Here is a 22,201-nt window from a genome sequence, read left to right on the forward strand (position 1 = left end):
CATTAATTTTTGCATTAATGTTAACAATTCAATACGTACGTCCTTTAAAAAATAAAAGTAAACTTGTACGAATGTATGCATATAATCAGTTTATTGCATATTTAAAAATATATTTATTTGTCTGTACAGAGCCACATATACCAGTAAGCTGTATACGGCTGCATATATCGTTAGTGTGTACACTGTTGCAGATATCGTGAGTGTGTACGAAGCCACAGACAGCAGTAGACTGTCCACGGCCATATATAGCGTTAGTCTGTACAGATTAACATACAGCATTAGTCTGTACACAGTTACATATAGCTGAAGTCTGTAAACGTGTTCAAACAATGCTGAAGTTTAACAAGTTATATAATCCCAAAAATAATATCTGATATAACCGCGCATGACAACCAACATAATAAACATTTACATCAGTAATACCAAATAGCTAATATATAGTTCGTTTAATTTGAAGTCCATTGAGACTAAACAGTTAACAATATTTATAGATGAGTTTGTATGCACGTAACATTAAACAGCTTCTGATGGTTAGTAAGTATGTGGTAATAATTTAATTCACTTAAACCAACGTCATGCTGTGTGACAGTGCATTTTGTGTTATCGCTTTTTACTATCTATGTAGTCCTACAGTTCAAATGAGCAGAGGCGTAGTGAGGGGGGGCGGGGGGGGGGGCGGGGGGGGGGACATATGTCCCCGGGCGCCGACCTCAGGGGGGGCGCCAAATTGAAAGTTTGAGGGGGGGTGCAAATGAAAAGTTCTCGGGGGGGGGGGGGGGTGTGCAAATCGAAAGTTTGAGGGGGGGGGTTGCAAATGAAAAGTTCGAGGGGGGGGGTGCAAATCGAAAATTTGCTCCCGAGGGGGGCGCCAAATTGAAAGTATGTCCCCAGGCGCCGGGAAGGGTCGCTACGCCTCTGCAAATGAGTAATTGGCGATAAATTGATATCTCATAGACCGAGACCTACGCGTTGTTTTACAGGTGTAATATCAACATGATCCTGTTAATTGTCTTAAGCTTGTGTTGTGTTTTGTCAACACCAGTTTTAAGTAAGTTTGAATTTTATTGAATTATACTCCCATGTGTTAAAAATAAAACTGAAATTAAAAATAAGCATTTTTTTACACAAAACTATAAAACCAGTTTCATGAAATCGATAAAAATAAATTGATTGCATTTATTAACTTAGATTTGATCAAGCATTTTTATTTTAGAAAAGTTTTCTAAAGCGAATTTTATTTGTTCTATAGACCATGTTTACAAACGTCAAATTCGATTCGTCTTGTAAGTTGATTATCAACTACTTTAAATCAAATACGAAGCTTTGGAACAGGGCCGCACTTAATGTTAAATTACCTATTACAGGTACAGTAGTTCGCTTGACCGCTAGCCCTACGGTAGTTGATCTGGGTCTAACGTCATTGACAGTGCGATGTGACGTCAGCGACAGTAGCCAGAACATCCTGTCAGCTGTTGTAGCCGTCATCGTGTCACGTTCCGCCAACGATTCCAGAAACTACACGGAGCTGGCGTCCTTGAACTTGTTCATAGGTCACCAGGTGCACGTGCTGACGTCAGAAGCTGTAACAGCTAACGGTTCCATTCACAGCTACGGTCACTCTTTTCTGGAACTGCACTGGGTCAAGCCTACATTAGCGCAGGCTGGTCACTACATATGTACAGCCCAAGGACCAGATGAAGTTGGACATAACATCAACATGATAGCCGATGCCTACGTCTCAACAAGACAACCAGGCAGTGACCAGCTCTTGGAAAGAATCCGGGAATTGGATCTCGACTTGAAGCTGGCCAACGACAAACTGGCCCAGTTCAACATGTCACTGGCACACGTCGCTCGTGACGTCACCAACCTGTCAACAGGCATTGAAGCGAATCGGCAGGAGATTCTTAACATTGCGGCAGTGAACAACAGACCCACGTGGTTGTTTAGCAGAAACTACGTCGTCGGCAACTACTCCTACTCTGTTTCTAAATACTACTACAGCAACGTAGCCACGGCTGAGACTTTGTGTAATATATACGGCGGTTATCTGGCTGAAATAGACGACGCTGACGAATACAATGTCGTCAAGAATTTCCTGAACAATCCCCGAGAAGTAAACTACGTCTACACAGGAGCCTACGGCGAAAGCCAGGAAGGTGTGTACAAGTTTAAACACAGCGACTCGCCAGTTTATTTCTACAGGTGGGCGCTTGGTCAGCCAAAGAACGGGACCGAGTACAACTGTGTCTACCTGGAATCTAATGTCGACTGGGAGATGACGGTATACAGGTGTCATCTCTATCCGCTGGCTAAAGAGGAGGTCCATGCTTTGTGTGAGTTTCCGTCTAGATTTAGATAATCTGACTGGTTCATATAAACATATAGTTAGTACTTCATCATAATACAAGTAAAAGTGTTTATTTTATTTCTAGTGTTTGTATAATTAATATTATTTGCTAAAAATAGTAAAATTGAAAATGCAAAATAAAAAATAAAATATAAAATATAAAACTACTTAGTCTTTTAACCCTTAAAAAAGGCGTAGTAGTGTCATTTAAATATTAAATAGCGGGAATATTAAATGTTGGGAATAATTTTATATGCACTTTTATCGATGTCAAGTGTTTGTAATACAATGTAATTTGAGGATAGAGATTTATTTAACTTCCCTTCTGACAAGTACGCCTTAAAAATAAAAAGCAATACATTTGTAATTAATCAAACTGTAACAGTTTGACCAGTCTAAGCTTCATCAAGAGCCGGGTTGAAGATGGTTTTCAAGCATTACAGGACAAAGACCTATATCTACTTTCATTAAATTGTTAAAATCTGTTCTTTTTTAAATTTTCGTTATTTTGTTTATAAAACTATATTTCTGGATGAGTAGTTGAGTCAATGTTTTACAATATAAATTGCAGTCTATTTTTTTAAAATGTAAAGCACCACATAATAATAACAAGAATAAATAATTCTTCTGCAAATGGTTGTTTTATTTACGGTCTGCGATTATTGAAAATGTAAATATAGTTTTGTCTTGTTTTGCTTAATAATATAACCTAAATTTAAGTTTCGTAGTCAATTTGTTTTTCTTCGTTAATTAAATAATGTTATATTTTTCTTCCTTAAAAATGAAGTTGTATACTTGAGGTTTAAACGTGTAATTGCCGTTTTCGATTCAACCTTTTTCTCTCATCTTCTCTATAAAATTTTATAAACTGTTAATTATACATTTTATTTTTCTTAGAGCTAAATATATATGTTCAAATATCACATAGTACTTGCATTTTACATGTAATTATTGACTTCTTTTATTGGTTAGGCTATTCATTGACATTAGCTTTTTCGTGTAAAATATTGTATGCAATTGGTAAAAACAACTATTATGTTATTTAGTTTAATATAAGCCATTTGATTGAAGATGATCAGTTTAATTAGCAGGTAGCTTTTTAGTTGTAGTATGAACCATATTTTCTATGTTATGATTGCAGGCAATATAAAATTGTTTGAATCGTCTGTGCTTTGTTTTTATCATTTAATATAAATGTTGAAACACTTTAAAACATCAATCAAGTTGTATGATCGCATATCGGGAACAACCGCATTCTAATGTAATTATTAATTCGCATAAAATTAATTTTGCGTGAGATAAAAATGATAGTTTCACAATGAAGTATGTGTGACACGATAAAGTGTTTAATTAAATGTAAAAAAAAATTAAAAAACCGAAAAACTGATTCTTATTTTTAACTTAAACCCATTTGTCTATAATACCCAAATGTGACACCTCGACGTTTAATATTGTAAGCTTTACTATTTTAAGTCGTGTTTGAGAAAAAAAAAATTAATAACTTTAAGCGCATGAAAATGCATGCATGATAATAAATTTAAGTATAAACACATTTTGTTTTAGTCGTTTTTAAACAAAACGCTTTTACAGTTTAGAATAATACCATTTATATAGCGCTTTTAAACCTTTTAAATGAACGAAATGCAATTATTTGCAATTAAATGTATCCAATGTTCCGCGTTTTACTGATTATACAGTTAGCTTAGGGCGTCATTGATTGTGGGTTAAAAATAGAATGAAAAATCCAATGTCGAAAATAATACACAAACTAACGACGTCATCTAAAATAAAATTCGCTTCCTACATCTTACAATTTTAGAATATGAAGACATTAACAATTCTATTTAAATTTGATTTAAATCTATATATTACTTATCAAGAAGTAATCCTACGCTATAAAATGTATACAACTTTCTCGGCCCAAAATAAAAATAAAATAAATTAGTTAAAAAAAAATTACAATTGAATAGCCAGGTTTTTTAACGGAATCATTTAAGTCAATTAATCAATGTGGGCATTTAATATGGTGTTGTGTTAATATAATGATTATAAATAATGTACGCCTATTTAATTTGGTTTTAATTTTTCTAATAGGTGTTGGAAGTGTATGTTATATTAAACGTGTCGGATTTTTAGCTGTTTAGTAACTTCTTTGCTTTGTCACTAATATCGTCCAACGTGTGGTAAATCCCATTGTATTTTGATCAATAACTATTTTATAATATATTTCTCAAACAGGTATATAGGCCTATAATTCACATGAAACGAGTAATGATGGCTAGTTATGTATAGAAATGTCAAGCAACAGTTTATTTAAATGCAATTCTTGTAATACAATACGAGACTGTATTCAAAAATTAATTGGGAAAAATAAACATAATAAACTTAACAAATTCTTTAAGTTTATTTTAGTCTTATATTGATGTAACACATACAGCTCCTAACTTTATCGATTTGATTTTTAATTGTTTAATAACCCCGATCCTCTGTGCGTTTGGTATCGTTGGAAATAGTCTTACAATACTTATTCTTATTCATAATAGACTAAATTAATCAACCAACATAGTTTTAACATCGTTAGCTGTATCGGATCTTTTCTTCTCAATGACACAAATGTGGTACCAGGTTTATCTGATATGCAACCGATTTGACACCATATCAGGATCTTATATTCTTACATACTACGTTGTGTATATTTTAGGATGGAACAAGTATGCTATATGTATAAGTATTCAAATGGTCACTTTAATAAGTGCGGAAAGATTCAATGCTGTTGTGTTTACTTTTGCTGCCTCTAGTATCAAGTGCATCGTGGTTGGATTTTTTTCTTATTCTCAGCTATATTGTATTCGCCATGAGCTTTGATGTACAGGGTTTGATGGAAAACGTATCCAGATTTAAACAACAGTACCGTCCCAGAAGTGGCATACGGTATATTTTTAAAATACAAAATGAATTTGTTTATAATTTACAATACGTGGATAATTTTCACATATGCTGTCATTGTTCCCACTTTTGTTATAGGGGTTTGCACATCTTCAATTATTATAAAGTTAACAATTTTACATAGAAATGTAAAGAATTGTTTCAATGCTGTACCCCACTCTAAAAGAATTAGGGACTTTAAATCCGTTAAGTTAACTCTCACAATTTACTTAATCTTGATTATTTTAGTTTTAATTCCAACGAATACTTATTTTATTATAGCCTAAGTAGCAAATAATTTCTTTACTTTTGATGTTTCAGTGCTTATGGATAATTTTATAATTTTGTGAATTTTGTTTACCAAATCAACTCGACAATTTTTTTGTAATATACGTAGTAATGATACCGAAATTTGTAAAACGGTATCGAAACCTAATTGCATGTGTGTAATAAAATTCGTAAATCAATGTGTTATTGGTATTTCTTCTTCAGTTGCATGCATTGTATATTAGCAAACTTCAGTTGTTTTTTTGTTGTTTTTTTTTTTTTTTTTGTTTTATGAAATATAACTCAACCTGTCAATAAAATAGTTTAAATCAATTCCTCAAGTGCGTGATTTATTCATAAATGTCCATAATATTAAAGTACGGCGCCTAATGTTTTCCCGATTGAACACTTGCACACACGCGACAAATGCCCGATCACCAACGCCATGGGCATACATGGGGATAATTTTGTCAGATATTTGCTCCCTGTTTTGAGCCAGTTAGTAGTAGACGCGTGGCGAGGGGGGGGGGGGGTGCGGGCCGTACCGGGTGACACCATTTAGGGGGGGGGGTGACACCAAGGCAAAAAATAGTAAAATATATAGAGAATTTGATGGGGGGGGTGCAAATCGAAAGTTTGAGGGGGGGGGGTGTAAATCGAAAGTTTGAGGGGGTGCGAATCGAAAGTTTGAGGGGGGGGGGGGGGTGCAAATAGAAAGTTTGAGGGGGGGGGGCTGCAAATTGAAAATTGAAAGTTTGTCCCCGGGAAGAGTCGCTACGCCTCTGGGGGGGGGGGGGGGGGGGGTGACACCATTAAGTGCCGCACCGGGTGACACCCGACCTCGCTACGCCACTGGTTAGTAGTATCGGCTGGGGCGACACAAGGATATCCTCCAAAGCCTGGCCGGCGATCCAAGCTAGATCTTACGTGTTAGCAGTCCTAAGTTCTACCATTCGACCATGCCTCCCCCCCCCCCCCCACCATTCTCATTCACTCGTCTCACTAATTTAATAGTTAAAATGGTTAAAATAAAAACTCTGCAATACTGGATCAGTAAATGAAAAATAATAATCATCAAAACATTATGATAAAAAATCGTGATAATTATGTTTTCTACATGTTTTGGCCTACTTGACTATCATGTCGACTATATCCAAGCACTCAACTATGGAAATGGCAGCTGTTTGAAAAAAGAATACTTTTCTTCTTAAGTTTACACATACAAATACATGAGACATTTTTTTAAACTCATAATAGAAACAAATTATCGAAGCTAAACTAATCCAGCATTGACACATTCGTTTCTCTAAAGATCGTCACACTACAATGAAGAAGCAAACTTATAGTCATGATAATGTTTGCGTAAAATGTTCACAATGCACATAACTTTTATACTTTGAAATATCTCGAAATGGCACGACTTTAACACAACCGCCTTTTTTGCTGTTTAATACTTACTTATATGTGCAAAACATGGTAAAAATATTCAAAAGGCTTTAGATCTTACATTGTAAAATATGGAAATAAACGGGGCATATCCCCTTATCCCTAAATCCCTTATCCACATGCCTAAATTTTACCGCTTTTTAAATGATATCTCTGAGGTTCGTTTACTTCTTGAGATAAACAAAGCGTGCAATTTTTACTTTAGGTGTTGTCCATAAATGAAGTCAGACTTCAAGGTGTTGGGGGTCGTAATTTTGTGAAAATGCGTGATGCGGGGGGAGGGGTGCATCGAGTAGGCCTATATAGTATAGGGTATGTATTTTGTCGTATGTGGTGTAACGTATAGTTTGTTGATGTATTTGTAATATAAACCACCACTTCACAGAAACTCTGTATTTAACCAAATGTCCGCGTGTGATTGTGTGGCGAAGGACTGCAGTGAAGCTACTTTGGTCGAATCTTCATTTCGCTTGTCTTCGGTGACGGACATGCTATGCCGTTACTTGGCCAAGCTAAGGGCAAGGTCCAGCGACCATTCAGGTAGCCAGAGAAACAAGTGGGACCGTAGAACCACCATCCTCCAGCGTGAGTAGTGGCACACATTGGGAAGAAGTTGAAAGGGTTGTCCCTATCGGGGGTGTAGAAAGGCACGTTGTTGTGGACAAGGTATAGCGAGTCTCCAGCATTTCCCGATCCTTTGGTGATGAACAACGTGTACCCACTAGACTCGTCGGATAGCCTGAAGCTGGCGTACGTGTAGTCGTAGTTCCTGAACGTACACTTCAGGTCAACCATCATTTCGTAGTTCTTGCTCGAGGTCATGCAGTACAGGTGTTCGTTCCCCAGGTAGAAATCTCCGTTACTGTAGTCCCCGAAGCCGTACTTGTAGTTGTTCCATCCCTGGTTAAAACTGACGTCACCTGTGACACGTCTCTGGAAGATGGTCCAGCCCCCGCCGTCTGTCTGTGTATCACACATGACCACGATGCCCGTCGAGAGCTTGACCAACTGTCGGGGGTTGCTACTGACCACGTCCTTACATGAGCGGTAAACTTTGGGGTCATCTGGGTTGTAGTTGTTGTCACTGCCGAGGGTGATGTTCATCACTGACATAAGGAACACAAAGTGAACACATTACAACATGACGATCTAAATTGAAATTAAAATTTTTATATTCAAAATTTGATGCTATACACAACATCTAAAAGGTAGTCGTTAATGTTCTTTTTGTATTAGGCGAGAGAAAATTACTAAAGCGTTGCGTTAGCTAAGTAACTTACCAAAACACTCCAGGAAATCGCAAGCGTTGAGGCCCCCGTCAGCCCGTAGCGTCACGTTCTCATGGGTGTCACAGAACTGACCAGTCGAGTAGATCTTGGTGTCCAGGTTTGGGTGTGTTATGTTGGTCGGTACAAGATAGGAGCCTGGGACAGAACAATAGCACAGTCAAGTGGGACAGGACAATAGCACAGTCAGGTGGAACAGGACAATAGCACAGTCAGGTGGGACAGGACAATAGCACAGTCAAGTGGGACAGGACAATAGCACAGTCCGGTGGGACAGGACAATAGCACAGTCAGGTGGGACAGGACAATAGCACAGTCAGGTGGGACAGGACAATAGCACAGTCAAGTGGGACAATAGTACAGTCAAGTGGGACAATAGTACAGTCAAGTGGGACAATAGTACAGTCAAGTGGGACAATAGTACAGTCAAGTGGGACAATAGTACAGTCAAGTGGGACAATAGCACAGTCAAGTGGGACATAAGCACAGTCAAGTGGGACAAAACAAAAGCACAGTCAAGTGGGAAAACATCACAGTCAAGTGGGACAAAACAAAAGCACAGTCAAGTGGGAAAACATCACAGTCAAGTGGGACAAAACAAAAGCACGGTCAAGTTGGACAGAACAATAGCACAGTCAAGTGGGACAGAACAATAGCACAGTCAAGTAGGACAACATCACAGTCAAGTGGGACAAAACAAAAGCACAGTCAAGTGGGACAGAACAATATCACAGTCAAGTGGGACAAAACAAAAGCACAGTCAAGTTGGACAGAACAATAGCACAGTCAAGTGGGACAGAACAATAGCACAGTCAAGTGGGACAGAACAATAGCACAGTCAAGTGGGACAATAGCACAGTCAAGTGAGACAATAGCACAGTCAAGTGGGACAATAGCACAGTCAAGTGGGACAATAGCACAGTCAAGTGGGACAAAACAAAAGCACAGTCAAGTTGGACAGAACAATAGCACAGTCAAGTGGGACAATAGCACAGTCAAGTGGGACAATAGCACAGTCAAGTGGGACAATAGCACAGTCAAGTGGGACAATAGCACAGTCAAGTGGGACAATAGCACAGTCAAGTGGGACAAAAGCACAGTCAAGTGGGACAATAGCACAGTCAAGTGGGACAGGACAATAGCACAGTCAAGTGGGACAGGACAATAGCACAGTCAAGTGGGACAGGACAATAGCACAGTCAAGTGGGACAATAGCACAGTCAAGTGGGACAAAACAATAGCACAGTCAAGTGGGACAAAACAATAGCACAGTCAAGTGGGACAAAACAATAGCACAGTCAAGTGGGAGAGAACAATAGCACAGTCAAGTGGGACAGAACAATAGCACAGTCAAGTGGGACAGAACAATAGCACAGTCAAGTGGGAGAGAACAATAGCACAGTCAAGTGGGACAGAACAATAGCACAGTCAAGTGCGACAGAACAAAAGCACAGTCAAGTGGGACAAAACAAAAGCACAGTCAAGTGGGACAGGACATGCTCAGAAATTGTTACAAAAACAATCTACAGTTATTTCATACGCACTAAAAAAATATATGTCTAGCGAAATGTAAGCAATACATTTTTCCCCAGTATCTGTTTAACAAAGACACTGTAAATATTGTTTTCTTTTGCTTTCATAAGAAGAATAATGCATAGCTTTGTAGTAGCAATAATTCGGCCAGAACAAGGTACTCAACATGCAGAACTGTAGATCTATTGCCGCAATCATTTTGACTGAACAAGGTACTCAACATGCAGAACTGTAGATGTATTGCCGCAATCATTAGGCCAGAACAAGGTACTCAACATGCAGAACTGTAGATTTATTTCCTCGCTGACATACACTTCAACTCACTGCCCCACAGACGATGGGTCCTAGATCGATCCAGCCCTAAGTGGATTTTCTCATCCATGGATGTTATATTTTATAAAACCGTTTTTTGAACTTGAGGATAAACTTAACCCAGGTAAAGTAGGCCAGTGTGTTCCTGACCTGAAGGTCAATGGAGCGAGCAGAACATGGAGTGCTCGTTGTGTTTAGGACATTATTAGCTGATAAATTAATTAGAGTTGTCACAAGTGTATGTAGGTCACGAGACGAAGGCCGAGTCGACTCACAATGAACCAAAATACGACACAGAATCTGTTTATACCCATTGACAATTATGAAATTCTACAGTAGAAGCTTCGGTGAAAGTAAACCAAGAACACACACATCGAGGAAAAATTCCTTGAGGCTTACGTGAACCCATAGCAGTTACCCAGGTAACATTCCCTCAATACCCCCCATTCCACGTAAACCTATAGAACATAGAACACCTTACCTAGGTAACTTAAGGGTCATCCATTTATGACGTCCACAATTTTTTTGGATTTTGGACCCCACCCCCCCCCCCCCTCCACAAAAATCCACTTTTTCCTTATAAAAGTCCATATGCGTCCACAAAAGTCAGTTTTTTCGGACCCCCCCCCCCCCCGCGTGTGGACGTCATAAATGGATGACCCCTTACCCAGGTAACTGACTCAGGTAACATTCCCTCAACACCAACGTATGTTTGTTTGTGGGTTTGTGGCTAATCTTGTAACTCAATTTTGACAGGCACTACTGGAGATTTGTACAGTCACTACTGGACAACATACATATAAATACATATATGTAGACATACATATATACATCAAAATAAAAGACGTCACATGCATTTAAAAAGCAAGTTACGTGTAATAATCAGCTAGAGTTTAAATAAAATTAATATCATTGGCCTTAACGGAAGTGAAAATAAACCGCTTAATATTATATCCTAGATGTTTATTTAAGAAAAGATCAACATCTGAGCACAAACATTGTTTGCAAATTAGCTTAACAGGCACTGGTCAGATAAATTAAAATGTCATATAATGGGGATATAGTAGCATGATGATTTGATGTGACACGTGGTTGAATAGGTAAATATTTTAATTAAAACAACATTTTTTATGTGTTGTAAATATCAAAAAGTATTCAGTTTTATTAATTAAACATACACATATTTAATTGGAAATTGAACAACTTTTGTAAATTTAACCCAAAGTTTAAGAAAGTTCTATATCCATAAGCTAAAATTCCACACTATATAAATTGTTTCTACGATAAATCTACTAAAACGTGTGAATTGTTTCTACCATACATCGAAACAACGCTAAAAGTAGTGCTAAAAAGTACTTAAGTCACCAAAAAACCCATTTAGTTTAGTTATAATACAGTTCACCCCCGTGAAATTTACTAAAAAAACATTTTTATTTTATACTAGCCGTTATCGATTAGGCTTTGCTCCAGCCATTAAAAGTCATGTCCAAATGTAAATGTTAACACATATACGTATTGTTGTTTACAAAATGATTTGAGAAAAATTAAAGAGCATTACATAATGCTATGCTCAAAACAGCAACATCGTGTGGTTCTAAAAAAAACCTAATCATCACCTGTCATTCCTCAATAACATTGTTAGTTACACAAATAAAATAAACATCAGAGTCAAAACGTTAAACAGAAAATCGCTTGTTACTTATTTTCAAGTCAAGTGAGACAATAGCACAGTCAAGTGGGACAATAGCACAGTCAAGTGGGACAATAGCACAGTCAAGTGGGACAAAACAAAAGCACAGTCAAGTTGGACAGAACAATAGCACAGTCAAGTGGGACAATAGCACAGTCAAGTGGGACAATAGCACAGTCAAGTGGGACAATAGCACAGTCAAGTGGGACAATAGCACAGTCAAGTGGGACAATAGCACAGTCAAGTGGGACAAAAGCACAGTCAAGTGGGACAATAGCACAGTCAAGTGGGACAGGACAATAGCACAGTCAAGTGGGACAGGACAATAGCACAGTCAAGTGGGACAGGACAATAGCACAGTCAAGTGGGACAATAGCACAGTCAAGTGGGACAAAACAATAGCACAGTCAAGTGGGACAAAACAATAGCACAGTCAAGTGGGACAAAACAATAGCACAGTCAAGTGGGAGAGAACAATAGCACAGTCAAGTGGGACAGAACAATAGCACAGTCAAGTGGGACAGAACAATAGCACAGTCAAGTGGGAGAGAACAATAGCACAGTCAAGTGGGACAGAACAATAGCACAGTCAAGTGCGACAGAACAAAAGCACAGTCAAGTGGGACAAAACAAAAGCACAGTCAAGTGGGACAGGACATGCTCAGAAATTGTTACAAAAACAATCTACAGTTATTTCATACGCACTAAAAAAATATATGTCTAGCGAAATGTAAGCAATACATTTTTCCCCAGTATCTGTTTAACAAAGACACTGTAAATATTGTTTTCTTTTGCTTTCATAAGAAGAATAATGCATAGCTTTGTAGTAGCAATAATTCGGCCAGAACAAGGTACTCAACATGCAGAACTGTAGATCTATTGCCGCAATCATTTTGACTGAACAAGGTACTCAACATGCAGAACTGTAGATGTATTGCCGCAATCATTAGGCCAGAACAAGGTACTCAACATGCAGAACTGTAGATTTATTTCCTCGCTGACATACACTTCAACTCACTGCCCCACAGACGATGGGTCCTAGATCGATCCAGCCCTAAGTGGATTTTCTCATCCATGGATGTTATATTTTATAAAACCGTTTTTTGAACTTGAGGATAAACTTAACCCAGGTAAAGTAGGCCAGTGTGTTCCTGACCTGAAGGTCAATGGAGCGAGCAGAACATGGAGTGCTCGTTGTGTTTAGGACATTATTAGCTGATAAATTAATTAGAGTTGTCACAAGTGTATGTAGGTCACGAGACGAAGGCCGAGTCGACTCACAATGAACCAAAATACGACACAGAATCTGTTTATACCCATTGACAATTATGAAATTCTACAGTAGAAGCTTCGGTGAAAGTAAACCAAGAACACACACATCGAGGAAAAATTCCTTGAGGCTTACGTGAACCCATAGCAGTTACCCAGGTAACATTCCCTCAATACCCCCCATTCCACGTAAACCTATAGAACATAGAACACCTTACCTAGGTAACTTAAGGGTCATCCATTTATGACGTCCACAATTTTTTTGGATTTTGGACCCCACCCCCCCCCCCCTCCACAAAAATCCACTTTTTCCTTATAAAAGTCCATATGCGTCCACAAAAGTCAGTTTTTTCGGACCCCCCCCCCCCCCCCGCGTGTGGACGTCATAAATGGATGACCCCTTACCCAGGTAACTGACTCAGGTAACATTCCCTCAACACCTTGTTGTACGTGAACCCATAACACAACTTACCCAGGTAACTTACCCAGGTAACTTACCCAGGTAACTTACACAGGTAACTTACACAGGTAACTTACCCAGGTAACATTCCCTCAACACCTTGTTGTACGTGAACCCATAACACAACTTACCCAGGTAACTTACCCAGGTAACTTACTCAGGTAACTTACCCAGGTAACATTCCTTCAAGACCTTGTTGTACGTGAACCCATAACACAACTTGTCTGAGAGTGAGCACTTGGTAGAACACGTGACCAGGGAGGCAGCATCAATTTTTGCCGAGAAGATGAGCAGCATAAGTTTACTGGAATCTTGTTTCCTGTAAGTCGTTTCTTTAGCATCTGCTGGCTTAAGCTCTGTGCATGAAATAATAAACCAATGGTAGAACACATGTATCGTCGACAAACCAGTGTTAGTACACATATAAGTAGATAAGTAGATAAATAAACATGTGGTAGTACACATTAAACGTAGATAAACCAGTGGTAGTACACATGTAAAGTATATAAGTAGATAAATAAATTAGTGGTAGTAGACGCATAATGAAATTAAACGTATATGCATATATTGCTCGAGGGACAACGTACTTTAATTTAGCGACTGAAATACGTGCAAGAAGCTGCGGATCCTTTATAAAATAACCCCAGAGAGAAGGCCTATTGCTTTTAATAAAAATATATCAGACTTTATTCTTCCTTCAAGAAACGACCAGATATTTTAACACGTTTTTATTAACTCAGCTTCGCGTGGATGTGTTTGTTGTTAAAATTGACATCGAAAATTAGCCCACTTCTGATTGCTCTATAGATCTGAAATTTGGCATGCAGGTTACTTTCGCCTAACAATTTCAGATGCAATCATAAAAACTAGCAATTAGAGACCGTAATTAGCTTAATTTAATTACGCCCAAAGGACCATAAAATTGAGGACATGATTTCTAAAGATACCGACAAGACTGGAGGCTTGTTGACACAGTTACTTCGGCCCCAATCGATGTGAGCGCGCTGGCCGTGATCGTATAGTGGTTAGTACTTCGCGTTGTGGCCGCGACAACCCAGGTTCGAATCCTGGTCGCTCAAGATTTTTTTAGTCCGTGTATTTATAAACACTTAGTCAATTCATACTTAATCAAGTCATTAGATAAAGTAGAAAATAAACTATATAAAAAACTTTTTTAAAAAACACGTTTTTCATGTGTAGCAACGGACTAAAAAGGAGAAAATAAAATACTTAAAAAAAACTTTTTAAAAAACCACGTTTTTCTTGTGGACTAAAAAGTAGAAAATAACTATTTACATACATTTGATGACAAAAAAACGTGGGTCGGGCAGATGGGTCGGGAAATTTGATGGTGAACGTACCCACGTTTTTTGTCATCAAATTTATGTAAATAGTTATTTTCTACTTTTTAGTCCACAAGAAAAACGTGGTTTTTTAAAAAGTTTTTTTTAAGTATTTTATTTCCTGATTTATTTACTCCGTAAAAGGGTTCGCCTTTTGACGTCCGTGTCATTACGAAAAAAAAAATATCAGCGACAAAAAGGGTTCTGATAAAGAGTTCTAATGATAGAAGCTTTCTAGTTAATAAAACTTTTCTTTAAAACCAGCTACCATCAGCTTGTTGTACAGCAAAAGACCCCACTCATTAGGGCTTGGGCTCCTGATGAAAATAGCCTAAATGGGGAGTATCGCTGCACATCAAGCTCTCGATGTTAATTGAAATCGTGTTGGTAAATAAACTCAACAGTTATTGCTATAGGCTGATGTTATATAGAGCAGGTGAAGCAGAGTTCATGATTCTGTGATCTTTGTCAATGAATGGATATTACATGGACTTTGGGGTCAGCATCGGTGTCTGTTACTACATGAGCACGCTGTCCTATGGCTACACGACAATATGTCCTATGGCTACATGACAACATGTCCTATGGCTACACGACAACATGTCCTATGGCCAAACGACAACATGTCCTATGGCTACACGACAACATGTCCTATGGCTACACGACAACATGTCCTATGGCTACACGACAACATGTCCTATGGCCAAACGACAACATGTCCTATGGCTACACGACAACATGTCCTATGGCTACACGACAACATGTCCTATGGCCAAACGACAACATGTCCTATGGCTACACGACAACATGTCCTATGGCTACACGACAACATGTCCTATGGCTACACGACAACATGTCCTATGGCTACACGACAACAAGGCCTATGTAAAGTCTGCTCAATAGGAACTAATGGTCTATAGAGCAGATGAAGTAGAGTTTATGTGTTTTGGCATGTGAAGGGATAATGTGGTCAGTCTCATGTCCTGCCGCCTTGATGTTCCCTAACATGTTCTTGTTTCTGTTTCTTTATGACTTTTATTCCGTCGGTTGTCATTTGTCATTTTGTCATAATTCAGATTATTATTAGCATTTCCATCACAAGGTCGTGTTTATCGTATTTTGAAAACGGGTTCTTTTGTCAGGAGCCAATACATTTAGTTTATACGAAAGATTTTTGCAAGCAAAAGTACTCGAGTTCAAACAACATTTATTTTTTTGCAAAAATTAGTATCGCCATTAAATTAAGTTTAACGATAATTACATAAAAATGTGTCAATAGAAACTAAAAAAAAAATCCCCAACAAAACTACAAAAAACATTCAACATTTAGAGTTATTAGCACAAAGATGCAAACATTAAAATATTTACTTACCTGTTACAAAATGTAACAGGAGAATTAATCCCAACTTCATCCTGCAGCAAGGAGACACAACTACCACAAAATCCTGGGTAAGCGTCAGTGCAGCAATACGTCCATGAACGGACCCTTCACCTTGACCCCTAGCCTGATTAATATTTCACGATATGCTCGTCAAGGCTAACACAGTCTCTTTTTGCAGTTCTCAACTCAACGATCTCAAGTACACAATTTTACAATCAGATATCTTTCACCTTCGAGAGGGTGCTAGTAGAATCAGATATCTTTCACTCTCGAGAGGGTGCTAGTAGAATCAGATATCTTTCACTCTCGAGAGGGTGTTAGTAGAATCAGATATCTCCCATTTGAGTTTCAGCTTCTTCATTTACATAGAGACCGTCTGGGATTTTTCGGAGCATTGTTTGTAATGTATGCAAGATGAACCGATTATGGGGATTAATGATTGAATCCACGTTTGAAACTTTAGCGGGTCACTGATCTAGAGCGCTGCAAGTTTTATGTAGCTTTAGCTGTAACGTAGCGATTCAAAGGGTACAGTGTTTACAATGATAGGACGTTTATGTCTGTGTGCGTTTGTATTTTTCTGTGTATGTCTGTGTATGTCTATGTATGTCTGTGTGTGTCTATGTATGTCTGTGCATGTCTCTATGTGCATTTATGTGTCTGTGTGTGTCTCTGCGTGTAGGGTAAGGGGTTGCGTTGAAGCCCTACTCCAGAAAGATTTTGTAGACATGAATAGATATTTGCCTAATAGTTCTCTTGCGAGTTCCTTGATTTACCCTATGCTGAGTGTCGCTCTACAAACAGGGGTTGTACAAATACCTGATGACAATTTACAGATTCCTCAAAATGTAACAGTTACTATTTGTTTTTGTTTTCAAATAGTCTCAACATATCACAGAGTTGTACAATATTAGCACAATTCACATTTGCTTAGAAGCATTTTGTCAAGATTCATAAAATCACATCTCTTTGTTTTCAAAACATTATTTCTAAACAGGTAGATCTTTTAGACATTTTTGTTGCTAAAATTTGAAATTGTCTGTGTTTGTGTAAAGTAATTGTAAGAAATGCCTTCATTAAGATAAAATAGGAAGGCCGTTGATAAGTATTTTAAATTATGTTCAGCATATCGATTCTGTTTGAGGAAAATATCGACGCAGGTGATATGCAGGCTAGTACATGCATATGGCACGTTTTATAAAGTTTGTTACAGTTACGAAACAATGTGTGTAGGGGTCAGACAATCTACATAACAGGTCACATAAATATGTAGGGGTCAGACAATCTACATAACAGGTCACGTAAATGTGTAGGGGGTTAGACAATCTACATAACAGGTCGCATAAATGTGTAGGGGTCAGACAATCTACATAACACGTCACATAAATATGTAGGGGTCAGACAATCTACATAACACGTCACATAAATATGTAGGGGTCAGACAATTTACATAACAGGTCACATAAATGTGTAGGGGTCAGACAATCTACATAACAAGTCACATAAATGTGTAGGGGTAACACAATCTACAAAACACACCACATAAATTTGTAGGGGTCAGACAATCTACATAACAAGTCACACAAATGTGGATACAGCCACTTAGCAGGTTAAACAAAAGTTTTGTTCAGGTTCATACGTGATTCCTGCAAGTTTAATAAAAAACCATAAAATGTTCTACAGAAGCTCCATTCAAAGTTCATGTCAATTTAATATTTAAATGCTTCTCGTTTTTCACCTGAGATCAATATTTTCTTTCGTCGAGCTTGCCTCGAGAGCCATCCTTCAGGTGTTGTGTACAATTGAAGTGCTTGGTCCATCTTGATCCGGCTGTAGTTGTCAGCTAATGTTCAAGTGATCTATCTTTATGAAAACAAAACACAATTTGAACCCAGTTCTTTTTGTGAGCTCATGTTTAAGTGATCTATCTTGATGAAAACAAAATACGACTTGAAGCCCGCTTTTGTTGTGAGCTAATGTTCCGGAAGAGTTCAGCGGAAGTAGAGCATACATCTTTAACTAGTCAACACATAAACACGCCACTCAGTTCCACAACACGAGTTCAAAGACCAGAAATAACAGCAGTCTTATCAGGTTATCTGGCCTTAAGCTTTCGATTTCAAAGCGCTTCCGTTTTGTTGGTCATTGATAGCTCACAAGTCTTTAGCATTACTAGGTTCAATAACTATAAGGGGAGACAATTAGAAACTTGATGAGTCTGGCGAGTTGTCTTCGCGAATGTTTTAGAAAGATGACGAAGGAACTAACTTAGGGACAGATAATTGTCTTTTAGAGTAACTGCAAAGGTGTCAAAGCTAATATTTTGTACTGGTGTGTGGTGATCTCTTAACTAAGAATAACGGAATGTCAATAAAAATATAGAGCTAATTGTTTTTAAAACTTTAATATCGATTTACTCTTATATCGATATGATTTCCAAATAATAGAGTAGAAAATAAAACAAGTATAAAAACCCGTCATAATGACAAGAAATATATATTAAAGAATAAAAAAAAAAAAAATTTAAAAGCTTTAATTTAGTTCGCAACGTATGTTTGTTTGTGGGTTTGTGGCTAATCTTGTAACTCAATTTTGACAGGCACTACTGGAGATTTGTACAGTCACTACTGGACAACATACATATAAATACATATATGTAGACATACATATATACATCAAAATAAAAGACGTCACATGCATTTAAAAAGCAAGTTACGTGTAATAATCAGCTAGAGTTTAAATAAAATTAATATCATTGGCCTTAACGGAAGTGAAAATAAACCGCTTAATATTATATCCTAGATGTTTATTTAAGAAAAGATCAACATCTGAGCACAAACATTGTTTGCAAATTAGCTTAACAGGCACTGGTCAGATAAATTAAAATGTCATATAATGGAGATATAGTAGCATGATGATTTGATGTGACACGTGGTTGAATAGGTAAATATTTTAATTAAAACAACATTTTTTATGTGTTGTAAATATCAAAAAGTATTCAGTTTTATTAATTAAACATACACATATTTAATTGGAAATTGAACAACTTTTGTAAATTTAACCCAAAGTTTAAGAAAGTTCTATATCCATAAGCTAAAATTCCACACTATATAAATTGTTTCTACGATAAATCTACTAAAACGTGTGAATTGTTTCTACCATACATCGAAACAACGCTAAAAGTAGTGCTAAAAAGTACTTAAGTCACCAAAAAACCCATTTAGTTTAGTTATAATACAGTTCACCCCCGTGAAATTTACTAAAAAAACATTTTTATTTTATACTAGCCGTTATCGATTAGGCTTTGCTCCAGCCATTAAAAGTCATGTCCAAATGTAAATGTTAACACATATACGTATTGTTGTTTACAAAATGATTTGAGAAAAATTAAAGAGCATTACATAATGCTATGCTCAAAACAGCAACATCGTGTGGTTCTAAAAAAAACCTAATCATCACCTGTCATTCCTCAATAACATTGTTAGTTACACAAATAAAATAAACATCAGAGTCAAAACGTTAAACAGAAAATCGCTTGTTACTTATTTTCCCTCTCCTAATGAGCAACGACCCCATATGATAGAATTGAAATGTACAAACTTAAAATATCGGAGTAGTATCATGTAAGAGTAACCTATAGCATTTTACACCATAATAGCAAAACATTACAAAGCGTAACATTAGCGTAAACGAACAGAAAACAATAAAATATAAGAGTGTTACAGAACATTGTACAATACAGCATACTCTATATCTAGTACAAACATATAAGCCACCAGTGTGTATTAAAAGTTAAATAATGTGTACAGAAATGCCAATAATATAAAATATCTAACTAAAAATGAGCATATAATAGAAATCCAACCATCATTTTATCTTAATTATGACAAATTTTATTTGGGCGTAAGGCGTTAGCCACACTTACCCCAATCCAGTCATTAGCCCCCTGATTAATTGCCTCCTCTCAATTACCATCTGTGTAAAACCCTCACAACACAATACGTATTACACTAACACTTATCCTCTTCTTTCCCCATAGCTATCTCCAAATCCCTAGCATTGTTGCTAATCAAAACCACTTGCTTATCTTTAATCTTCACTGTATCCTTGTTCTTTATTACATCCTATCACTACCGATGTCGTTGCCTTTACCGTTACCATAGCTTATGTCAAGGTGTAAGTAATGTCTCACTGCAGTTCTAGGCGTAGGGTATTGTCATGTGGGGGGGGGGGGTTAATTGACAGGGGGTAATTGAGATGGAACTATTGACGTTGGTAAAACGTTATCTATTTTGCAATACAAATAAATCATAGCAGTTGTTTTTTTTATTAATATTCTAGATAGAATGAGAATAGTGAATTAATAATTCCAATGTATTTAACCGTCGAAGACCTTAGGTCGAAACTGTTTGCGTTTCTCTTTCTTGAGTTTTGACATTAATGCTGTGTGCTAAAACCGCTTTAATTAACTTCTGAATAGCATTGTTAAAAAATAACATGTTTGTCAATAAAATACATAACTTATTAGTCATTATTAATTAATTTTAACAGTTATTTGAAAACAGTTCAGTATAAAATTTAAATGCACTTTTCTTTTATAAAAATGATTTTTTTTCGTTTATTGTTTTTGTATAGTCGAAGAACGGGAGGAAATTAAAAGTTTGAATGCACGGTGCAGGTAAAATTGAGCGGTAGAAATTCAAGTTTGTGTGGCTTCTGAGAGTGGGCGATCTAATTCAAGCACTTTAAAAGATTGTATAGTTTATCTAAGACCGCGGCCAGTCTAGGTTAGTTTTCGGATATTGGTATCGTTATAATTTTCCCAATAGGTTGAGGTTGAATATAACTTTTTGGCAAGAACATTTCCTCTGAAACTTTCCCACAATTACCCGATTCAATAGGTGTTTCCAGACTGTATGACAGGTCAGTAACAATAGAAAGATTTAAATCCATTCCTAAAGAAATCAAGAGATGGAATGCAAGTTGACTTTCCACAAATTTTACAGAAACTCTTTTAAAAGCCATCACAAAATTGTCATTCCTTTTTTAAACTAAATAAAATTATAGACCTAAGCACTGTTGAACAATTAAATAGTTTTTTAAATTATTTTTAGTTCTATTAATACACAAATTTAGTCAATAGAGCGGCCAAATGGATATTCTTTCAAAGAGTTAATAATCAAGGTTTGAAATTATATATTTAGTATTCAAGTAAGAAACCAATGATAACTCAAAGCGTCTGTTAAAAATCGTTCCTATTCTTTTAGAATAATTACAGATACTAGTTCCATCGTCTTCAAGATAAATACGTACACTCGAATATTTGTTTTAGATAATTATAAAATATGCTAACAACCAAAAATTACAAGTCTAGCCCAAACATGAATTATCATATTTATGTTTGAAGTGTATTAGCGATAAAGTATTAGCGCTGTGACCAGTAGTAATTGAATTTAATAGAAGGTTATTTCAAGATGCTATATATTTATTCAAAAATAAGTAAAAGCTGTAAAACAAATGTAACGTTACTTTAAAAATGTGGTTTGAACATTTATGTAATCAGTTTACCAACCAGCACTTGCGAGCACTAAAGGTGTCAGTTTTTATTAAAAACTATGATTTCATCATCTTTTGAACAAGGGCAGATAACTTGATTTCAAGTACATGTTTTGTTAGTGAATTTAGGACCATTGGTTTGACGAGTTTATAGACAGCGATTGTTGATTTCTCGCAATATTAACATTAGATAGTAGGCGTATATAACAGAAATATTACAAGCTAAGATAGCAGACAAACAGTAATAAGTGTGTTAGGGTTAGGGTAATATTTTTTAAAACCGTATACATCGTCTACATAAAACCTATTCAATCACATCAAAATGACGAAGTTTAACAGCTAAAAGAAAGAAAGCGTGTTAAATGTAGTAGTTTTTGAAAACT

The 22,201-nt window shown here is 36.8% G+C and overlaps 2 protein-coding genes across 2 annotated transcripts; one reads left to right on the forward strand and one right to left on the reverse strand.

The window, feature by feature from the left end:
* The first annotated feature begins 955 nt into the window (after positions 1 to 955).
* LOC131953804 (uncharacterized) lies at positions 956 to 2,458 on the forward strand. Its single transcript, XM_059317177.1, has 2 exons — positions 956 to 1,048; positions 1,365 to 2,458. The coding sequence occupies exons 1-2, from the start codon at positions 994 to 996 to the stop codon at positions 2,360 to 2,362; spliced, it is 1,053 nt and encodes a 350-aa protein (XP_059173160.1). The 5' UTR covers positions 956 to 993; the 3' UTR covers positions 2,363 to 2,458.
* Positions 2,459 to 7,432: 4,974 nt separating this feature from the next.
* Positions 7,433 to 21,215, reverse strand: LOC131953805 (fibrinogen-like protein A). Its single transcript, XM_059317178.1, has 4 exons — positions 21,152 to 21,215; positions 13,709 to 13,894; positions 8,269 to 8,412; positions 7,433 to 8,094 (listed from the first exon to the last, which is right to left on the reverse strand). Exons 1-4 carry the CDS (start codon positions 21,213 to 21,215, stop codon positions 7,433 to 7,435), a joined length of 1,056 nt encoding a protein of 351 aa, XP_059173161.1.
* Between the last annotated feature and the right edge of the window lie 986 nt (positions 21,216 to 22,201).

Source organism: Physella acuta, unplaced genomic scaffold (genome assembly GCF_028476545.2).
Source record: "Physella acuta isolate Inbredline_101_S28 unplaced genomic scaffold, ASM2847654v3 ptg000953l, whole genome shotgun sequence".
Classification (NCBI taxonomy): Eukaryota; Metazoa; Mollusca; class Gastropoda; family Physidae; genus Physella; species Physella acuta.

Coding starts and splice junctions, on each gene's coding strand:
- LOC131953804 (XM_059317177.1), top strand. CDS start 994: ATGATCCTGTTAATTGTCTTAAGCTTGTGTTGTGTTTTGTCAACACCA. Junction 1,049..1,364: donor TTTGTCAACACCAGTTTTAA/GTAAGTTTGAAT, acceptor TACCTATTACAG/GTACAGTAGTTCGCTTGACC.
- LOC131953805 (XM_059317178.1), bottom strand. CDS start 21,215: ATGGATTTAAATCTTTCTATTGTTACTGACCTGTCATACAGTCTGGAA. Junction 8,413..13,708: donor CTTGAAGGAATGTTACCTGG/GTAAGTTACCTG, acceptor GTTCTGTCCCAG/GCTCCTATCTTGTACCGACC. Junction 8,095..8,268: donor CGATTTCCTGGAGTGTTTTG/GTAAGTTACTTA, acceptor TCCTTATGTCAG/TGATGAACATCACCCTCGGC.